Source organism: Anas platyrhynchos, chromosome 14 (genome assembly GCF_047663525.1).
Source record: "Anas platyrhynchos isolate ZD024472 breed Pekin duck chromosome 14, IASCAAS_PekinDuck_T2T, whole genome shotgun sequence".
NCBI classification, from domain to species: domain Eukaryota; kingdom Metazoa; phylum Chordata; class Aves; order Anseriformes; family Anatidae; genus Anas; species Anas platyrhynchos.
The window spans coordinates 11,511,019-11,533,408 of NC_092600.1; the positions used below are offsets into that span (position 1 = coordinate 11,511,019).

The 22,390-nt window shown below is 37.8% G+C and overlaps 1 protein-coding gene across 15 annotated transcripts in view; it reads right to left on the reverse strand.

The window, feature by feature from the left end:
* ANKHD1 (ankyrin repeat and KH domain containing 1) overlaps positions 1–22,390 on the reverse strand; it is a 114,970-nt gene that overhangs the window by 26,970 nt on the left and 65,610 nt on the right. For 13 of the 15 annotated variants that reach the window (XM_072023231.1, XM_072023233.1, XM_072023236.1 and 10 more), the window contains 8 exons: positions 21,516–21,643; positions 21,199–21,342; positions 20,415–20,517; positions 10,093–10,836; positions 2,239–2,384; positions 1,980–2,091; positions 1,078–1,223; positions 24–166 (listed from right to left, as the gene is read on the reverse strand). In XM_072023231.1, the coding sequence (XP_071879332.1) occupies positions 24–166; positions 1,078–1,223; positions 1,980–2,091; positions 2,239–2,384; positions 10,093–10,836; positions 20,415–20,517; positions 21,199–21,342; positions 21,516–21,643 (1,666 nt within the window). The remainder of the gene's footprint in view (positions 1–23; positions 167–1,077; positions 1,224–1,979; positions 2,092–2,238; positions 2,385–10,092; positions 10,837–20,414; positions 20,518–21,198; positions 21,343–21,515; positions 21,644–22,390) is intronic. The other 2 variants (XM_072023238.1, XM_072023237.1) reach the window with 1 other exon arrangement.

Genomic DNA, 22,390 nt, shown 5'->3' on the forward strand with positions numbered 1-22,390 from the left:
GCAGTTCATCTTAGGTATGTTACCTTGAATTAATTTCTGCCCCAGCACTGAGAAGAATCTTGATGATATTAACATATCCACCAGATGCAGCAAGGCTTAATGGTGTATAGTCAGACACATTCCTATGCTCTTTATTTGCTCCCCTTGCCAACAGCAAATCAACGACCTGCAAAAACACCACACATTAGAAGACGTATTTATGTGGCCTTAACCTTCTTTAACTTCCTTTGATAATAGCTATCGCACTCAAACTTTCTCGTCTGCTGCCAGTGTCTTATTGTCAAAAGGTGAGTAAAAGAGGACAGAGGTTTTCGTGTACAATCTTTTCTCATTATATACTCAATACCTCATTTTATTTAAGAGCACCACTTTTACCGTGATTTGGAAGACAAAGAGGAAACTTTCCAATTTTGTCCAATCTCTAGCCCTTACTGATTTCAAAACTTACCACTCTTGTACCTGGCATGGAATCCTTTGCCATTACAATGGTATATTCAAAGCTAGTCTGACTACAGCTGAAGTAGGAAGGGTTTAAAAAAAAGAAGAGAAACAGACTATTGAAGTCCAAATAAAACAGTTGAGAGAACCGAATCATTAGAATACTAGTATAACGTGTCCTTCTATTGAGAATGTGCTGTGCATTGTATCTGCATTTATCAATCTAGTAATAAAACCACGTACTACCAACACAAAATTCCAGTTTCTGTTCTTGGCTGCCTGCACTGACGGTTTAACTTTGGAGAGCAGGGAGGATTCATAAGGGTAGCAGTCAGTGAATGAAGTTAAATGCCTCTACCTCCTTCACAAAACTACTCATCTTCTAGGGATACATTGATAGAAGAATGATCGTAACAGCTAGCTAACAAAACCAGGACAGCCAAGGGAAAAAAGAATAAATTCCCTTTCTTCTCGGGAAAGACTACAACTAGTAACATTTATATAATAGTAATAATAATTATTATTATTTTTTTTAAAAAAAAAAAACAAGATGTATTATACCATTCACAACAAAAAAACACCATTCAGAAAACAAATTTTAAAAAAGAATTAAAATTAAAGGATGACAAATATCTGTACCTCTTGGCGTCCACCAGAGCATGCCAATGAAAGTGGAGTATCCTTTGTGCGCTCAGATTGTGCTTCTATATCGCCACCTTTATCTAAAAGAATTTCCACTACACCAACATGTCCAGCTGTTGCAGCCAGGATCAAAGGTGTAAAACCTAATAACAAAAAAATATGTTAAAAGTAACCTAGAGAATTTCAGAACTGTAAGTAGCAGAAATGCAAAATTCATAGTGACAATTTGAGACTTCTAGACCTAACCCCAAATATGTTTAAAGGCTCTTCAGATAAATAAATAAATCTGAACAATATCGCACTGATCATTCCGGATTAACTTCTGACCAATTCATGTCTCTAGGCAAGTCACCTCTTTCTACTTAATTCTTATGTAGTATCATTCCAACCAGTGAACAAATCAGCACTGTGCACATTGGTTATTTGCAGTGGCCAGTGCCAGCTCTGGGGAGTGGGATGTTTTTGTTCTCTCAGCTCCAAGAGATTTGAGATTTTGCTTAATTTGTTTATTAGGAATGACGTAATACGCAACCTGACATTATCCACAATCAAAACATTACCTTTGTCATCCAAGATTTGATATTTACCCCACTCAACTGCTCTATCTAGGACACTAAGGTCTTTTGTGAAGAGTGAATCATGATGGAAGTGCTTCATACTTCATAAATTTGCCTAATATGCCAATTCAGATAGATGCACTTCTTTTAAAAATAAAGACAAAATGTCATATGACATCTCTTGATTTACATAGTCAATATTCCTACATGAAGCACCAGAATGCAATTCATTATTTTTGCAACCCCGGCCATTTTCTGAAGCAAGGAATCCCAAATTCCTATTTGGAACACCAAATTTCAAGTTGTAGTTCAAGGTCAAACTGTTTTGATATTGTAGCTTACCCTTCTTGTCTCTGTGTTCAATATTGGCACCCCGTGCAATTAGCACAGAAACAAGTTCTTCGTGACCTCCCGCACATGCAAGGGTCAGAGCAGTGTCGTGATTGCTTTCAGTCTGCACAGGTGGGCAAGAAAAGAAGACAGTCAAAAATTACAAATATTTTAAGAGAGCTTCAGCATTTTTGACAGTACTAGATTAAAAAGTGTCTTTTCCAAATTTAACAGAAAGGAAAAGCACTTGAGCCTCGTTGGCATTACTCACATGAGCATCAATGTCAACTGAAGGATACATAGGGAGCACCGACTGCGACGCCACGTTACTGGATGTCTGCGAGCAGGGTTCAGGTGTAGGGGATTCCGTAGTGTGCAAGGAGCTGGTGGAGCCACTGGGCACTCTGCTATTCACAGCTGAAACGTAACAACAGATCATGAAGTCATTCTTAGAAATTCTACATTTTGTATGAGAAATTTAGTCCTGTAAAACCGCAACAATCTAGTATCAAAACAGAAGTGGAAAAAAAAAAAAAACAAATTAAGTGTTCCTAACAACAAACAAGTTGGTGTTTCACGTAAAGGAGCTTTCCAGGAGTTCAATAATAAACGTATTATCTCCAAACTGTGTTAATTTAGAAAAATAATTTTATGAATTAGACTGTAAATATTATAAGTTATAACATTTAGTTATTTTTTTTAAATTGCAACTGTCACCATTAGAGATCAATCATATACTAGATCTAACCACAGAGGTGAATTTAATCACTAAAATACAAACCCAATGTTCAGAAATAATGTATAAATCTGGAATTAAAAAGTTTTTCACATAAAGGTTAGAGCACATCTAGACACCAGAGGAGGTTTCCAAAGCAAGACAAGTGACAGTGACTTACACCTTCAATCGTGTTACAACAACCCAAAGGTTACATAAGTTATCTACAACCCATGAAGGGCTGTAACAACCCAGAAAGGCTGAAAGACAGAAGGGGGAATAGGGAATAAGAAAGCTGACAACTGCAGACTGTGTTCTCCTTAGGATTAGGATTGGTCACAGCCTTTAAAAGACTTCATCCTGACGGCGCTTCTCAGCTCAGGGACAGAAGTAGTTCGGTAGTGCAATTTTATTTCCTCTTTTTTTTTTCTTTACAACTTAAGAAACTGGTAACTGAAACTTGGTTTTTATTCGACTAGTTTTAAATGTAAGGGCTGAAAAGCTTTAACAGAACAGGCAAAGAAATATCCCCACGGATATCTATTGCATGCTCCAGACCCTAGCCTGCCTCTGTAACACAGTGAAAATGTCTGGCTACCTGCCTCTCTCTTTCCTTATTTTCTCAGCTAAAAGACTACACAAGCCATAGAAGCTACAAGCCTCCCTATTTTCTTCAAGGTTCCCCTGTTTTTTCCAGCTTTGGGACTACAAGGGGAACTCAAATCAAGGCTCTCAGCTGGGATTTCTTGTCAGGAAGGTCTGATGCACTAACCACTAGTGCACTTCACTTACACTTTACAGTCCTATTAACGTAACATCTGTATTTGACAAGTAACTTGTGCTGCAGGAATACCAAGTTTCTATACTGCAGAGTATAGAATCCTCTTTAGATGCAATATTTCATTAGCTTTACTTATTCCAATATAAATACTGCTTTGAAGTATTCCCAGAGCAAACAACTAATGGAAAACATTAACAACCGCAGGTAAGAAATACGCGGTGCAGTTACCTGCTTCTGCTCAAACATTTAAGTGGCAAGGGGACACGAAGGATAAACTCACATCTGTGTATTGTTAGAGGAACTTTTGCAAAATTCTCCCAATAATTGTGCTTAAATAGTTCAGCCTTCAAGATTCCTCTTGCATATCCATAATTATTCATATAAAAACAGTGTAGGTAGAAAAGTCTTAGAAAAATCCTCCACGTGGCTTCTAATACCACTCATGAAGCCTATCCACATACAACTGCACGTGACAAGGAAATGCAGACTGGAGTAGGTTGTAGATAACTCAGCTTACACGTGTTCAGAAAGAGAGAAAGCATGAATGAATGCACGGGGATAGGGGTAACACAAACTGCGGGAAGTTACCATTTTCCACTGTAATTTTAAATGCTACTTTAATTAAAGCGTTCTCCTTGGTCCATGGTCACAAACAAGCATTAACATTCAGCCACCACATTTCAGCAGCAAGATATTCTACCTGCATCCCCAGCTCTGCTTCCCTTACAACCTTCCCAAACAAACCAGGTTTGCCTTAGAGGTTTCCAAGTTGCCACACTTCATCTGCTTCCTATGCTTAGAGCAGCAGATGAGAATTCGTGCAATACAATTATTTTCTCCCTCAAAGCACTGGAGTGCAAGATATTACCTGGATTTCTAAAGATTATTCCTTCTAAAACACGAAACACCGAATCACCCTGTTAAGGACTGATTTTACTTTAAATCAAACAAGATACTGACTCAATGCTTTCAGGTCTTGCAGCTACAGATGGCATCTAAAAACGTATGCATGTGAGACATACAAAGCAGGTGCACGCGGAGGGACTCCACTTGAGCCACTTTAAGATTTGTTAATGAAATGCATTTAATGTCACTGTGAGATTCACCCAATTCTCTGTATTTCACAACCGTAACTGGAAGTGTCACACTATTTCCTGCATACTTTAGATTTTCATCACGTGTTTGAGATATGAGCATGCTTTAAGCATTTTGCTTACACAGTAAGAACGTCAAGTGTGAGAGAATGCACCACAGGCAGCAAAACACAAACCCTGCACATTACTGACACCCCAACCTCTTCTTTAAAATACCATCTAACAGGAATCCTACATTATGCAGTCGTTAATCCTTTCCTGTTAACTGCTGTGTCAACAAAACGGCAGGATTTCTTTTTCTCTGAAGTGTATTTTTTACTTCCTCAGAATGGCTGTCAGGCTTCAGATCAGCCTAAGGGACACGCCAGCGTGCTTTGTGCTCTGCGAACTAAAACCCATCTGAGAACTTCTGCCTCCAGTTTCACGCGGATGTTTCAGTTCAGGGAATTAGAAAGGTTACAGAATATAGAGATTTTTAACTCCAAGCATCATCTCGCAACAAAGTCTCCAAGGCATCTTCACAACCCTTCCTAGGAATGGCAGAAGCAGCTCTCCATCCCCTTCCCTGGCCAGGCCCAGCTCTGTCAGACCTCTGCAAGAATCCCATCGTCTGCCTGAAGGACCAGAGGGAAATTGAGGATAAATTCCAAACGACTGATTTTTAGCAAGTTGTATTTCCAATACCAACAGCTAGAGTACAGTCTTCTGAAGTAGCAGCAACACCGCACCCGATGCAGATCACAGCAATTCCTCGTGTCTCAGCAATCAGGAGTCCTACAAGGACACCTGTAGGAGTACAGCAGCGTGAGGGAAGGAGGTGAATCACGTTGCTTCCAGGGGAAAGACAGCTTGGAGAATACAAAACAAGTGATCAAAGGGAAGATCACTTCCAGGGACTCTAAGCGTCAAGCCTCACTCTGGAATTTCTGATGGACTTGAAAAACGTGTTGCTTTAATCTTTAAGACAAAGCTTTTCAAAATGCAGCTTGCTTCCTACCGAGCAACTGTTTCATCTTTCCACGTGAAAGGATGCCCATGAACAATGATAGCCAGGAATTGATTAAAGAATAAGTTGAAATCAATTTTCACAATATGGACCTCAGGTCATGATAAAACGCTTATTTCGTGACAAAAGTTTTGGATGCTTCTGTAGACTTAAATTTAAACCAAAAACTTATTTCTACTAGGTCCAACCCTTACATGACAATGTCAAAATCCATTTTCCCCACGTTTTAAGAAGGGCATGCAATTTTCCAAAGAGACTTCCTTTGCACCAGGGTGAAGCCTTTGTTTATTCTCAAATCAACACGGATGGCTATTTCCCAAAGTTACGGGAAAGTAAGTAAACCACAAGGAGCATGAGTTAAAAAAAAAAAATGGAAGCAAGAACTTCGTATTTTGTCTTGGTACAACTCAAGGTGTTGGCACAAACTTAAGCAAACAGCTTTTAGAGGTGACCACAGCTGTAATCTGAAGGAGAATATGCATAATAATTGTTATGCCACGAACATGTAAAGTCATGAGCAGGGGACTTGTATTTCAGCTCTGCCTTCCTCAAAGGGACTGGTGTTTGCAGGACAAAGAGAACAATTCTTCTGCATATTGCAGCATCTCGTTCTATGAATCACAATTCTCACTCCACATTATCCTAGTAAACTGTACTACTCCAAAATGCAATCCTAAAAATAATATACCAGATTTCACACCTTTAAAATAGTTATGCTAAAAAAAATCCAGTTCTGGATAACCAACCACAACCAGAATTTCAGAACCAAATAAAATTTAAGAAAGTGTCTTAAAACATCTGGAATGTAAGTATACAAACCAGAACTCCCAGGAGGAGAGGCAGATAGTATGATATCTCAAAAAAAAGTATGCTATCCCCCCAAAAAAGAACCACAGCTCAGTACAAGCAGGAATCCTGAATATTCTAGCTACAGACCAAATGTAGTAGCAAAAGAAAATCCTTCATCTTCAATAGACAAACAAATAAAAAGCAAGAAAGTATCAATTCAGCTACTGCCACCTAAGAAATTTACTAAGGCAAATGTGCAATATGCACAGCAATGAAACTCCAACAATGCAAGGCAAGAAGCTTTTAAAAAAAATTGTACCAAGTAATGAAAATTAAGTCAAAAATGGGCTCTTATACTGGAAGATGTGATCCAAATTATTGTTTTCCCACTCTAAACTGTGCTACATTCATGTATCTCTTCTGCAGACCCAATTAAAATTTTGACTAAAGATCACACCTTCAAAGATAGAATTAGAAATTAGTTGTAAAGTTTTTACTTCAGCATATCTGAATTTCCATTATAACCAAACATGAAGAGACAAGAAGAGTTGATTTGTTTTTAGGTTTTACCTGACTTCCCAAATATTGCTCAGTTCTGCATAGCTCAGGTGCAGGTTGATCAGCTTTATGAATGAGGAGACTCAGGTATAAACGCCTACCAGCAATTACCTGTTACTTTTCAATACCTTGTACCTTAACAGCAGTCATCTCAGCCCTTAGTAGCTATTCTACTAGCTGACAAGAGAAATACTCTGTGTAGGTTGTCAAACAAAGTTACTTAGCAAAAGGAAGATTTGGGGTTTTGTAGAAATCTATGTCCTTCCCTATAAACAAATAGCCAGACCTGAAGCTTTGAGAAGTTTGCCTTTTTTACATTACCACTGATAAGAGCAACAATATGTCATTTCAGTGCAGAGGGCACAAAAAGCTGATTTGAACTTTCTGTTCTTCTAAAGTAGACTTGATACAAACTGGATACTCAACAGGAATAAAAAAAAATGTTCACACCTCTTCTAAATCAAGTGTCACTCACCACCGTTAACGTAGTTCCACCAGTGGCACAGTAATCAAGGGAGGTATCTCACAGGCACACCAAATCCTCAGTCAGAGGGAGAACAGGAGTCTTCTCATGGAGACAGACTTCCCAGACACCAGACACCCACCCCTTTAACAATTTTAACCAGCATCTATAGTACGCACACAGTTTTCATCACGTTTTCTGCTCAAAATTGCTTTACAAAATTAACGACTAATCAACAAATTTGTGGAGAATGATCAGGTTTGTTTTAAATACAGATCAAAGAATTACATGTAAGATTAGGTAGATTTACATTGTTTTTAAATAAACACACACTTGAGTTTAGGAGGACTATGATTTACACATAGTTTTTGCTCATTTAAAAAAAATCCATACTGTGTAAAACAATCTAAATATCTCCTGATGTTTTGTTTTTAAAACAAATTTATGAATTTACCTAAAGCAACATCAGTATTTTTTTTGCAGGAGCATCTAGAATTAGGATAGTTAAGGTTTCCTTGATGTGCATCTGTAAGCACACTGCATCTAATCATTTTTAGAAGTGTGCTCTATCTGCACATAGTTTTTGAAATGAGATTTACTTCACAAAAGCAGTAAACAGATCAGAAAATGAAACAACAGGAACTAGCACATCTACTGTTAAAGGTACTTGAGTCAAACTATTTCTATTCAAAATTGTGTGTGTTTTTTTTTTTTAAGATAAAAATTTATTTTCCTGATCAATATTTCCCCCTCCCCCCCTTCTCCCCCCAACTCCCCGAGCATACAGTTAAGTATATTTCATTTTCTTATGCTATCTGGAAATGAAAAAGCAAAGCAAGGTAGATTTCGTCACAGGGCACAATGCCAATATCATTGACAAGTCACTTACAAGTATTTTGGTAGTAATACATCTGAAACAAAATTAGTGGAGCTGACTCAGCTGACTGTAACAAGTTTTTGGTCTGTGTGCACAGAGTATTTTGAATATAATGCACAGCTGCTAACCTTTAAGAGTTGTACACCACATGGTTTTGTGCCAGATGGTAAACTCTGCACAGTAACCATTGCAAAGATTAAGTTCTTGTTGGTTGCTTTGCATTATACATCCAAAATTTCCTCCTTGCACACTGCAGTTTCAAATCTTGAGTAATGCTTTGAGAACAATCCAATTGCATTTTTGCTTTCAAGTTATCTGAGTATATTGAAGAACACCTGATACTCAAAAAAAACAAACACAAGAAGATGTCTTTGAATTAAAACTACATAGCTGAATGCAGCTGATACAAAACATCACGGCTATTTGATCTACTGTGGTTTCCAGGCAAGGCTGCAAAGTTGTAGTTAGCCTTGACATGCATGAGCTCAATTGTGGCAATTACCATTCTGAAAGTTCACAGAAACTGCTAGCAAGTCTTACCACACATTTCTAAAACCTTGAAATGAACTTCAGAGGAGAAGGCAGTGACTATGAAGAGGAAAAATAAAAAAGACAGGAAAATAAGGGCTTAAGGGCAGACAAGGTGCAAAGAAAAGCTGAAAAACACTGAATTAAAAAAAAAAAAAAAAACAAAAAACTGACCAATCAACATTGGCTATGCCCTGCATACATTTAGAACTAAAAAATGGTAAATTTAGATGAGATATTAGGAAGAAATTCTTCACTCAGAGGGTGGTGAGGCACTGGCATAGGCTGCCCTGAGAAGCTGTGGATGCCCCATCCCTGTAAGCATTTAAGGTTGGATGGGGCTTTGAGAAACTTGGCCTGGTGGGAGTTGGGACAGGGTGGGGGTGAAAATTAAGAAACTTGGTCTGGTGGAATCACACGACAGGGTGGGGGTGGAATTAAGATGATCCTTAAGGCCCCCTCTTCCAATCCGAACTTCTCTGTGATTCTGTAACTCCAGCAGTAAACGCAAATCCTAGTAAAACGTATGAAATGAAGTCAACAAAAACGATACCTATTTGCTCCACACCGGGACTCACACAACGCACTGGGCGGGACCTTCAGTTCTGCTCCATGTAGTTATTAACAAATGGAAGAGTGCTTTTGTTTTTTTTTCTTTTCATCCAGATAACAGGACTGTTTTTTTGCCATGTTACGTCTAACAAGCAGATATTCCCATGTAAGGATCCCAGTTTAGAACATACTCCGAAAACACAAGCCATTACAGAACTCAATGGCTGTGCACGGATTCCAGATTGCGTTCAAACTGTAGCAGCATTTCCAGCAGAATGGAGAGGGATACATTTGTCAATACAAGTGACAATTGTTTGTATTTTTCTGGAGATGACTAGTACACTAAATATATCCTCTGTGGTATAAGCCTATATGGAAAATTCTACAGAAGACAAAAAAAAAAGCTGTCACATTCTCAGATCTCCTAGTGGGCACTACAAGTAACTCATGATTAGGCTTTTTGACGTAGCTTTAAAGTAGCACAGAAAAAAAAAAAAAAAAGGCCGAAAGGTCTAAAAAAATAAACAAACAGGGCACCAGTACAGGATGTTTTGTGGTTTGGAAAAAGACTTTTTTTTTTTTTTTTTTAAAGTCTCACATTAGAATTGGAAGTCAATGTTAAAATTAATAGATTAATCAGGAACTTTATGCATGAGCAAGTACTCCCAAACTGGAAAAGCCCAAGATATTTTTGGAGGGAAGGAGAGAAAGGGAAACTGAGCACACAAATTAATGCAAAAAGAGGTATATTTCTTAACCCACCTGCTATTAGGTCATCAAGAGTGTCGGTAAGCGTCTGTGCTGGAGTGGCAACCATTAATCCGTCTGGTTCTTGAACTAACAGTCCCTGCCCAGCAATTTGCTGCTGCTGTCCTATATTCTGCTGATTACCTATTGCTTTCTGAAGTTCAAGAGACTCTGTCCCATTATAGCCTAAATTACCAGAAAAATTACATTGCAGTGCTGGCAAAGGCTGGATAGGGACAAAATCTATTTGTTCAGCAGGTGGTGGTGACTGTTGTTGCTCATCATCTTTTGACAAAATTGTGTCAACCTGAGGTAACCCTGAAAAGTTATCCTCTGGCAGACCCTTATCAGCTTCCACTTCTGGGAAGACCCCTGTAAGTGGGCACTGCTGCTGCAGGGGAAGTGGTGTGTCTGTCTGACCTTTGGTCTCCAAATATTCTTTGGTAAACTGCTGTTGTGTTTTCATCTGCAACTGCCTTTCCACCTTCTGTAGCTCCTTCAATATTTTCTTCTTCTTCTGTACTTGTTCTTCTCTGTTCTTTTTAAGTTCTTCAATCTTATCTTTATTTAAAGGTTCACCTTGAATTAATTCCAATGATTTAAGTTGTGCTTTTTCAATAGCACTAATTCTCTGTCCAAGTTCATTCAGCTTGCCTTCAGTCTCTTCTACTATGCATTCCAAAGGCTGGTATGGGTGAAAAGGTGGCAGTAGGTCCTTATCTGCTACCTGCAGGGAACTTGACTTCTGCTTGGATGCACCTAAGCACATGAAAAATGTTTGAAAAAATGCCATGCTGAAGATACCCCATACCTCCCCTCTCACCCACCAAAAAAAATAAAAATAAAAAATAAATAAATAAAAGTCTTTACAACTAACACTGCACATCCGTCAAAACATAAAAAGGTAAACCCTATACTCCACGTTAAGACAGAAAGGACAAAGCAAATGCTGGAATTTTAAATATTGATCCTAATACACCCTTGAACACCACTATTTCAATCTTCAGGAATAAGGAACCTTTATGATTTCTGATACCCACAACAATGCATCTTGGAAGGGAAATCAGCAAGAGCAAGGCAATTTAAATAATTTACTAAGTTCTCAAAGTTGCTTGGGTGTGCAGAGCAAATTAAACTAAAACTATTTTCTAGAAGCTAATTCCAACAGCAAGGTTGCAAGCAAAAGTACTCCACATTTGAGAGAAAACTAACTACAGTAAGATCAGTATTTTGTGGATCACTGTATATGGTTTATCCAAGTGCTATAGCATCCTACCTTTACATTACAAAAGAATCCTGCCAGTGCAAGCTCAATATATACAAATATATATTTTCAAGCTTTGGCACCCCTTTACCAGTTCTGAGAGGAAATTAACATCTTGCTTGCCTCCCTCTCTCTGGTAACAAATTAGCGATTCTGCTCACTATTAAGACTTGAAAATCTTTGATCCAGCACGACACACTACGCCTGAGCACAGCTTCTCTGAAAGCTCCCAACGCACTGCCTTCAAGCAGCACAGTCCTGAAAGCCATGTGCGAAAGCTTCAGCCAGTTCTTGCTAATATAAAGCTATGAAGTGCTTAAATTTTAATTAGTACTTCACTTTAAGAAATTCTAATGACAAATGTAAAAGGTTTTAGCTTGATCAAATGTTCTAGCTTGATTACTTTTCTGCAGTAACACTCATTTACCATATCTAAGCAGCAATATATGTAGCTTTAAAGAAGCAGAACTTGAACACTTACAAAGCACTCATACATCTCAGCATTAAAAAGGGAACTGAAATTATGCAGTTTCAGCTATGGATTAATAAAGCTACCTGAACATAACACAATTAAGTGAAAGTTTGGATGCTAGAACTAAATTCTATATAAGCCACTAGCTCTGGAAGGTTTAAGTTCCCCAAAACACTAATTTATTTCTCTCTGGGTCTTCCTTCACCAAAATACTAATTTACAAGTGATTTCATTTTACACTGCAGTCCAAACGGGCAACACGCACACTGCACTTCCAGATTGTTATTTTTGTTAAGGTACTAATTCAAGAAGCAAACAAGCGTGAGAATTTCCTCTCAAAAAAAGAAAAAAGAGTTGAATCAACTCTATGCTGAATACGCTCCCTGAAAAGATTCCCTGGACTGAAAACAAAACCTAACTACATTTAGAGGGAACAACAAAAATCTTAATAGCCCCAGGAAATTTACCACCATACCCACAAGCTGTATGTACGCTTAGTACCAAAACCATAGCTACATCAAGACAGACACCCTTAACCAAGCTTCTTCTCTAGCTTAGCTACTTTATATCCCTGCCATATACTGAAGAATCAGTACTTCCAGCTGAACTCCTACTCAAACCATTTCTGCTGTTTTTTCCCTAAGTTCCAAGATGATTTCTGTGAAAAGAATAGGGAACTTGATTAAAGTTTAGTAATAACTTCCTTTGTACTGGCTGGTATACTACTGGATCCTTAGCTCAAGGCTGTTATAAGCTGTTGACTAGCTGACTTTGTAGCATATCTAAGGTCTACAGTTAGCCTTTCATTTTAAAAACTGTGAATTAATTCATACAGTTAAAATATAATTTAAGTTTTGGAGACCATGATTGAAAATTTATTTATTCACCAAAAATCTGCAAAATGTTTTTCTACATCTTTGTTAGAAATCAGTAAAAAAAAACAAGTCAGTTGGTGCTTTGAAACTAGGCTGCTCTTTTTATGTTTTAGTAAACATAATTTAAGATGTAGTTAAAACAGGAACACTTCATGCTGCTCTGTTTATTTTTGTTCCTAAGAGTACTGTACCATCTTCATCGTACCACAAAGTGTTCTCATGACTTTTGACAGTTTTGGACAGCCTCCATCACTCCATAGGAAAGAATAATTGCAGTTCAAGAAGTCTCCAAATAATAAATTATCAATGTCCCCCCTCAACTAATTACCACCTGAGGAGAAAACAAGCCTGGTTGTCATCGGAACAGTTCTCTAAGAACACAGGAGAAACTACAAAGGCCAAGTAGGCTTGTACAAAGATCTGGTGTTTCTAGTCTGTACTGATGAAAGAGGACAAGGCTGGTCTCACAATGGGAATCAGATTGTCCAAACAGTGCCTCAGATTTGGAGTTAGCACTGAAAATTCAGATATTTTTTTTTGAAAACAAAATGTAGAAAAATCAGTACAGCCCACAGCATGCTACAGCACAAAGTGTATGCAAATATGGACACGCTACAAATGAAGAGCTAGGCTCTGAAATTCCAAGAAAGATGCAGAGATATACTTCATTCACCTTCTAATTGATTAGAACAGATGCTTTATAGGCATTAAATCAGTCTTTCTATGTCAGAAATTACCTGCCTGCTATAATCTTGGGGATAATGGAAGAGGATGAGGAATAGGAAAGAAATATTTGCTAAACCTTCACATCCTAACAACCAGTTCAAAACAGAGCTGGAAAAGACATTACTGGTAGCTTAAAAATTGCAAGTGCTATGGTATATTATATAGTATATTAGAACTTGAAAGTAGGTATTTCCTGCCTTTATTCAGATCTTTTCCATATTACAGTATCCTGAAAAAAAAGTGCCCATTTTAGTAAATAATTGTGAACAAGACACTATTTTATAATTTCACTTTTGAAGGTAGGACTTAGAATTTCAGGCATAGGCCAGACCATAATTACTTCAACTTGTATTTTAATTTACCTTTTCAGTGGGTTGTAAATCTAGACAACCAACCTACTATGAAATTAAACCTAGCAATACCAAGTAATCCATCTAGTCTCTAAAGCAGCTGTTTTGGCCACTTATTTTGTATCAAGAAAACTAAAGACGAAGGTCCAGTGAAAGCCCAGACGTAGCTAGACCAACTTCACGCTAGCAGGTAATCACGGTTACAGGAAAGGGAATTGGTCAGTTGATAGAAAATCCAGGGTGGTTATGGGCATGCCAGGAAAGCAGTGGAGGAAGGAAATGATCCTTTCCTAATTTATTCTGTCAATAGCAGTACCAAGATATTTATAGCACACATTTGTTTGCAGAACCTATTTTTCTTCCCATACTTTCACAGGTTCTGCATCCTAACTTCATCAATACAGCCCTTACCATTGCTCCTGCAGAGTCACCATTTTACTTCTTGCCTCACACAGTTTTCCCATGAATGTTTTCAGCCATTTTTCACCAAACATACACTACTCAAGTACAAATTGCATACAAATTCAGCTTCCCATCATTTTCTCTGAATTCTTATTCTCTTACGCTTACAGGAAATATGAAGTATAAGTTCTCTACTTTGATTTACTGTACTTATCCCGGTACACTGTAGAGAATCTCATGAGTACCTAACTCGATTTGCAATAATCCATCCATCCAGATCAGCACACCCCAAATACCATACCCGAACTCTTGAGCATCCAACAATATGGAGAACACCAATATCAGTTCTTTTGTAAAACTGACTTCTGGCATAAAGTAACATTTAAAGGTCCTAGATGCTCTGAGCAAGACTGAAGAAACGTTACTTTCATATTTATAGCTCTCAGCTCTCTTAAGCAATTAAAATCTTCTAATTTAAAATTGCTTTCACACATTTACTCTCTACAGGGTTGCTGCCTGTGAACAAATATGATACCATATTTCATCCCTAGTGTTTACGATTCTCTAGGAAACTGTTCTTCTAGTCCTGTCATCTAATCTATGGGGTATCTTGTTTTCCCAATAAAGTAGTAGATTTTATGCCCTTTCACAACTACCAGAGTAGCACAGGTGAAGTGCTACCTATCCCAGATGAACCTACCTCAAACAAGCTACTTTATTGACCTCTAATGACTTTGTTACTGGATGTACCATGTAGATTTGCTAACATCCAGTAGTAGCACAGGCAGGGACTTCTGTTCTGCAAGTTAGAGGACAGTCACTACAAGGAAGTGTCCAGGAAGCCTGACAGAGGTATGCAGCTTCTTTATATAAAGAAAAGCTAATTTGCTAACTTGCCCTGAAAGCACCACTAATAAATTGGCAACAACAGACATTCTGACGAAGTGCTTCAGAGCAAGCAACCAAAGTTTAATCACTATTTTACTAGGTTTGTTTTTTATCATCTATTATGCTCTTCAGGAAGATTCTGTCAATGCCACTGCTATTCTTGCATTTCAGATTAGAGGTCTTCATCTTGGTCACCTCTAGCAACAACAGTTTTACTTTGCCTTACTTTAGTTTTTACTGGATTAAATTCTGGGACTTGTTGACAGCTCCTTAATGTCTAGAGTTGTTAAATGAAAACGAGTGGATCCAAATCCAAACAGTTAAATTCCAGAAGATTTTTCTGGCATACAGAAATGATTGCATGAAAAAAAAAAAACTGAACTGTGAAACGCATTTGTACATTTAAAGACATGCTCTCCACTGGAATCGATACCCAGTATATACACCTGCACTAATCAGCACATCATCCTGATGGCTAATATTGCCTAGAATTTACAAAAACAAAACCAACCAACCACACAGCCAGACTCAGTTTGTTCCTCCCTTCACAAAAGGCAGGCACTGGGAAGCATAAACCCATAGAAAAGGATTTCAGTGATGAGTGCTTTGTTACAGCTTTTTTCGTCTACTGTTACTCTTGCACATCAGAGTGAAATCTGGTGATTTTTTTTAAATGGAAGGTTAAAGTTAGATTTGCAGTCTCCAATTAAAATTTACCAGTTTCAACAGGAATAAGATGAGCTCAATGTTGCATTTTCAAGAATATTACGTATTTAACTATAATTAATATCAGTAAGAAATTCAGCTCTAATAACACAGGGAAACAGTCAATCCACATACACAAAATATTAACCGGGCTAACTGGATGATGAAAAAATAATCTACTTTTCCAAAAAATTCATCTGCTACACTGTTTTACTGCATACTTAACTCTTCTTTAAGAACAGGATGTTTCATGGAGGACCACATGTTCAGATGAGTTTGTATTCCACTACATTTCTCTTGCAAGCCAGGTAGTATTTCTGCCAATCTTTAGCACTCCTGCAACTGTTTCTACAGAAAACTTGCAGGAATTTGGTGCAATGATTACATGGCTGAAACCAAACTGACATTCTACTCGACCTTAACTCAATTTCTGACATTCAAAAGCTTTGGTTGCTTTCCAACTATAGTCATCTTCCCAAGGGTTTTTATCCAGGGGCTTGATGGAATCTAACTGGAAAATTACTAAGATGTGACTAAATTAGTAGGTGGCAGGCAGGCAACAGAAGCTTTCAAAGATTGGAATTTCACAAAACATCATGAAAAATAATTTCAATACACGTGTGATCATGTGGATCTACACCTGTCTCATTTAAATCATCTGCCTGCAACTAAAGAGTCACATAGAAGAACGAGTATATAAAGTCTACTGAGAAAGCATTAGTTAAGTTAGTTAGGCATAGACTGCTCTCTTGAGATTAAAAAAATACTGTCTAGAATTATCCTTTGTAGGCATATTATGCTTTGGGATCTTTCAATTAAGTCACACAATTCGCCTTTATCAGTACATAACTCAGTATTTAGGCAAAGTAGTAAGATATTTGACTAAAACCCATATGTTTAGTTCGTAGCAAAGTGAAAGCTTTTGTTTTAATTTCTCCAAGCTATTAGACTGTTAGTAAGACTTAGTATGATGATACAGAGAAAACAGTATATTAAAGGTCTCACTTAAAAAGCTTAAAAATCCCCCAAACCCATTTAACTTTAAGGGAGTTGTAGTTTCCTTCCCCTGGGATCAAAGGCAGATGTGAACAGCAGTTGTGAAAAGCAAGTCTGTAAGTTCTGTTGAGGTCTTAATACATAACCAAGCTCTCCAAGTAAGAAACACTGCAAGTTACTGTCAACTAAAAAACAGTGAAGACATGGAATGTTGAAATTTTAAGCACTCAATTAAAGCCAATTAATTAATTTGTAACCAAGATTTCAAATTAGTTATGAAATAAAATAAATTTTGAAAAAAATTAGAGTACCTGATATCTCCATGTTGAAAAAACAGACTTAGATCTACACGTTTAAAAAAGCCTTACATCAGTTCAAATATTTTGACTAAGAAAACAGTACTAACTGCTTCCCACGAACTCCCCAAGCATCCCCTTGTTTCACTAGTGTGATTATTTTCAATAACGTTCTAAAAGCTTGCCGTGAAAGACTAAGCCAGTGCAAAATCATACACACATGATGGGAGCTTTGGATCCCACTATTAAACATTAGATTGAGTTTACAAGATATATAACATTACACAGATTAGTTTCTTGAAGAAACGTGATAGCTTTCTTTTCAACCATTTCACGTATTGGAAATGGTCCACGTTTGAGGTGTAGAAGAGAACTGTCTTTAAAGTGCACCTGAAGTTACAAAAGCAGCCTGATGGTATTCACAACTTACATTCAGTGGAATTGACAGTTCACATAGCCCATGTGAAGTCAAAACATCACGTTTCTTAGCATCGCTGCTTATTTCCAGGGGAGTGAGCCTGAAGAGCAACCTTTCCTAACTGGCAAAGAATTAAGCCAGTTAGGTTCAGACAGTGTGAGGAGAAATGCTTGACAAAAGGGTTCTTTATTAAGTCTTGCAATTGGAGTCACTGTGCCTTGCAAGAAGTCTATCTTTCCAGTGCCAGTGCTTTACAGCAAGAGAGAGGAGATTTATTCACCCTGGCTGGAGAGCTGGCTGGTGCTAGAAGCAGCTTCCATGCCAGCTGGGCTGAGAGCACAGAGCTGCCCCAGCAGACTCCAGGGAACCAGATGCAGGGACGCTTCAAGCTGCACATCTGCCACGGTGCTTCACTACCCACTGAGGACAACTAGCAGCAGAAGATACCTGCTCATCCTCCAGCTGCAGAAATACTGCAACTCATTTCCCCAGCTGAAAGACCATCCTTATTCAGCTGCATCAGAATTACTGCTGAGCAATTCCGACTGCATCCAAGTGAGGGAAGCAACAAATACAGAACAACAAGGATGCAATCTTCTGCCTTTTCACACAAAAGCACAGAACTACACTGATTTCACTTTTACATGGACAAGCTAGACACAGGTTAGAAGTATACTAAAAACAATCTTACGTGAGTTATATGACAAGTCAAATTCTTTCCAGTCCCATGAACTAATTCTGCTACTTCTTTCATTTGTTTTTTCTTCATCTCTTTATGAGGTTATGACTTCTGCATAGTGCCTCTGTCTCTGTATATCCACTGTCAGCTCTGAATATTTTTTTTCAGTTGCCAAAATCAAAATTAGATAATTTGCCAAAACATTTATTCCATGGCAATGATCCTATAAGCCTTCTCACTATAGTAAAAATAATTTCATTCAAAAACAAACCATAAATTCCTCAGAAGTTTCACAGCATATTTGGCTTATAACAACACACAAGTGCATTCTAGTTATATGCTCAACTTGTAAAGAGCTCTTTGGGAAATGAGTTGTTACTACTGCGTTTGTTGCAAAAGTAATACAGACCCCTAACACAGCCTGAGATGAGGTAAAAAAGGCTAGGTGCTCCTCTCCTTCCTCCAAGTAGTCAAGAATTTATGCAAAAAGACTTAGGAGCTTATTTCTAACTCTGCGGGTAAGAAATTTCTTAATGAAATAAAATCATTACATAAGAACTTGAGACTGTTCTGTCTGTCCCATCCCCAAACCTGTCTCCCCTTCTCCCCCCCATATGTCTTTCTTCATTTGCACCCTCTTTCACTCCTCACTTCCCAAGTCTAACAATGAAGTCTGCTATATTAAAGCCACGTGCATGTCAGAAGTTAGAGACCGTGTTCTCTGCTGAATTTTGGTTCTTATCACAGTTACAGTAGGAGTGGTATCTTTATAATGACCACACAGTTTTTATGACACAAATAATGTTTTTTTCCCCTAAGCATTTTAGATATACCAGAACTTTACACAGTTTTCAGTAATGTTTCATTAACCCAATGACATTTCAGATGGCTACTTTTCAGATGTAACACATCACAGATTAGTTTTGCTGACACACATGAAGCATATCGTGAAACATAAGAACCCTCAGTACCAGTTTCAGCAACGCAGTATTGCTAAAAACATGCCTGAAATATGAGCTGAAATTTCCTGTAAGATTTCTTTTTAAAAGGGATCTATTTCTTAAACTATATCAACTTTCTGCATCTCATAATTTGATTAAATATCTGACTTTAAACTTATAACTTTAGTCTTTTGATACACAATCAACTGCTCTCGTTAACTCCCATGCATCACAAACTGCATTTCCAGAACCCTAGCCTTCTCATTGGTACCAGAAGTTATTTAAGGGCAAGCATGTTATGCTAGCAGATAATTTTCACTGCGTTATCTAGACCAGAAGTTGCATGTTCTTTTCATTGTTTTTGGTACTAATCCTTATGTCATATGAAGTAGCAGATGTTGCACATCCTACAGAAATTGTACAGCAACTGTATTTTAGAAGTTACATGGCATACGTAGGGAGAATCAAGTTCACACACTTAAAAACCATTAGGTACACAATATTTTTCTTAATTCGTTTGTGCCCCTGGCATTTTTTTTTTAGTTTGTTTTAGCATTGAACACTTCAAGAATAAACAAATTAAATGAAGCTATCTGACAGAGGTTTGTATACCATGATATCTAATCTCTCCCTCCTCCAAACCAAAACTTAAGTAAATTGACAGAAGTTGTAACTTTCCACTTAATCTGCTTCTCTTCCTGAAATTCCTTAACAGAAGTGAAGAATTTGTAACTCCATCCACAGCTGGAAATAAAATGCTAGATTTGCCATTTAAGGACTGCAAATAATTGTAACCAGTCAGCTTAACCACATTCAAAGCAAAAACCCTGATGTTAGTTACTTACAAGGGTACTGTTATTAATAGAAGAAAAATTGTCCTCCTGTAAGTAAATCTACATTGGCATTTTATGATGCCAAAATGCTTGCACTGCTACTTTAAAAAAAAAAGGAAGTAAGTTGATATTAACAAATTTGTGGAAACAGCAACTATTCTAGACAACCAATGTACAAAATTCAAAATTTAACACCATACATAGTGTTTATTAATGTTTTTATCAGTCTGGACTATGGCAGTTACTGAAACCACTTTCTTCCAAAAACTTAGAATGAGCATGCCCAGTAACCACTGTTACTATACTGTAGTAAATAAGAAAATTAGCAAAAACTACACGCTACATGAAATACTTTTATATTTGAGTCCTACCTTCATTACAGGTGTTAGAACTTGATGGAGCAGACTATACTATGCATAAGCACTCAGAAAACTGTTCCCTAGCCTCACAGTTTCCAAACTGCATGTATCCTCCAAAGAGCTACATACTAACCTTTCACCACTCCCACGAGAGGTGGCGAGTTCTCTTGAGGGGTTCTGTCAGGTTCCTGGGGAGGTACAACCATAGCAAGTGTATGCACTGGTACACGAGGAACCTTAAAATAAAGTCACAGACACACAGTCAGATAAAAAATAATCTCTCAAACTGACCCAGTCATGAGGCATTGACGTGAAGGTATGCTTCTACAGAAGACCTTCATTCTACTCTTTCCAAACTGTCTGTGCCCTGCTATCTGCTGGTATGACCAGTCTAGCTCATTTTATGGTGGATTTTGTCAGTTAGCTATAGTAGTCATTACAAAAATTCTGGACAGTGTAAGCTGGACAGCTATTTACATCTTTAGGCTTTTCAATGAACTAACTGCGCTGGACAGATACCTCTTCAATAATAAATATATAATAAATAAATAAAAAAGAAAATAAATTTATACAGCATAATTTCTTTTATATAACAAATCAGAATATTTGAGAGGCACTGTCATTAACAGTTTAGAGCTGTAGAAGCAAAATGCTAAGCAACCAAGAAAATGATATACTTTTAAGACACTAGGTCTGGGACTATCCCATTTCCTGGGAGAAGAAAATGGGAAAAAGTTCATGTACTGCAGACAGTACCAATCAACTTTCTTACTCTGTTATTTTCAAATGTGTACTTTATTTTTCCCCTCCTTTCCACTCTGTTTGCATCTAACGTTGCTTGAGAAGTTAGTTACAAAGGAAGTGTTTCCTTGCAACATTTATGGTGTTATTTAGAAAAAAAAATTCTTATACATTACCTGAGACTGATCCTGAGATGGAGGTGTGAGCTGAGACAAGTCTGCTGCAGGAACTGACAAAACATTGTTTGGGTAATCCAGCAAGTAAGAAACAACATTTGTATGTCCTCCTTTGGCAGCTTCAATGAGCATTGTTGAGCCATCCTGAATTGAGATTTTGGAAATAAAAAGCCAGAAGATGAATTCTGTTTCCTGGTATAGAACATCAGATATGATGTTTAATTTAAAATTGCACATTCACTATTCCATTAAATCAATTATGTGGTTCTTTTGATACATGAAATAACCATGATAAATAAATAGTTTTAAGTGAATACCTTGAGTCGATGAGTAGGATCTGCACCATGAGCCAGAAGGAGCTCAACAACTGCCAAGTGGCCTCCTGCACATGCCAGAGACACCACTGTGTGGTCATTATTAGCTGTAGCCCTATTAACGTTGGCACCTGTAAAGAGAAAGTCTCAGAATCAAACACAAGGACTTCTTTAAAGTATCAAAAATACTGAAGTGTTTTCTGGAATAAGAAGATTGCTCTTTTAATCATCCAAATTCATACATATTTTAGGGATAAGAGCAAGAGATTTTAGATAAACTGATGACTTGTATACAGAATTGTCATCATCTCACAAAGCAGAAATGAAGGTTTGTTTTTTGTTTTTGTTCTCTCCCCCCAGAGGAGTGTGGATACACTTTCTTTCCCTTTTATGAATTTTTTTTTTTTTTGCCATAATTCAAAGCTATTTATTAATCTATACGATGGAGTTGAAAAAACAGCTACCAAATATTTTGGGATATTCTATGATTATGATGCAGTGAATCTCGAGTCAGAAGGGACCCATAAGGATCATCGAGTCCAACTCCTGGCCCCACACAGGTCTACCCAAAATTTCAGACCATGTGACTTAAGTGCACAGTCCAAACGCTTCTTAAACTCCCACAGGCTGGGTGCAGTGACTACTTCCCTGGGGAGCCTGTTCCAGCGTGCAACCACCCTCTCGGTGAAGAGCCTCTTCCTGATGTCCAGCCTAAACCTCCCCTGCCTCAGCTTGACACCATTCCCTCTGTACTACCACTGGTCATTAAGGAGAACAGATCGGCGCCTGCCCCTCCACTCCCCCTCATGAGGAAGCTGTAGGCCACGATGAGGTCTCCCCTCAGCCTCCTCTTCTCCAGGCTGAACAGGCCCAGTGAC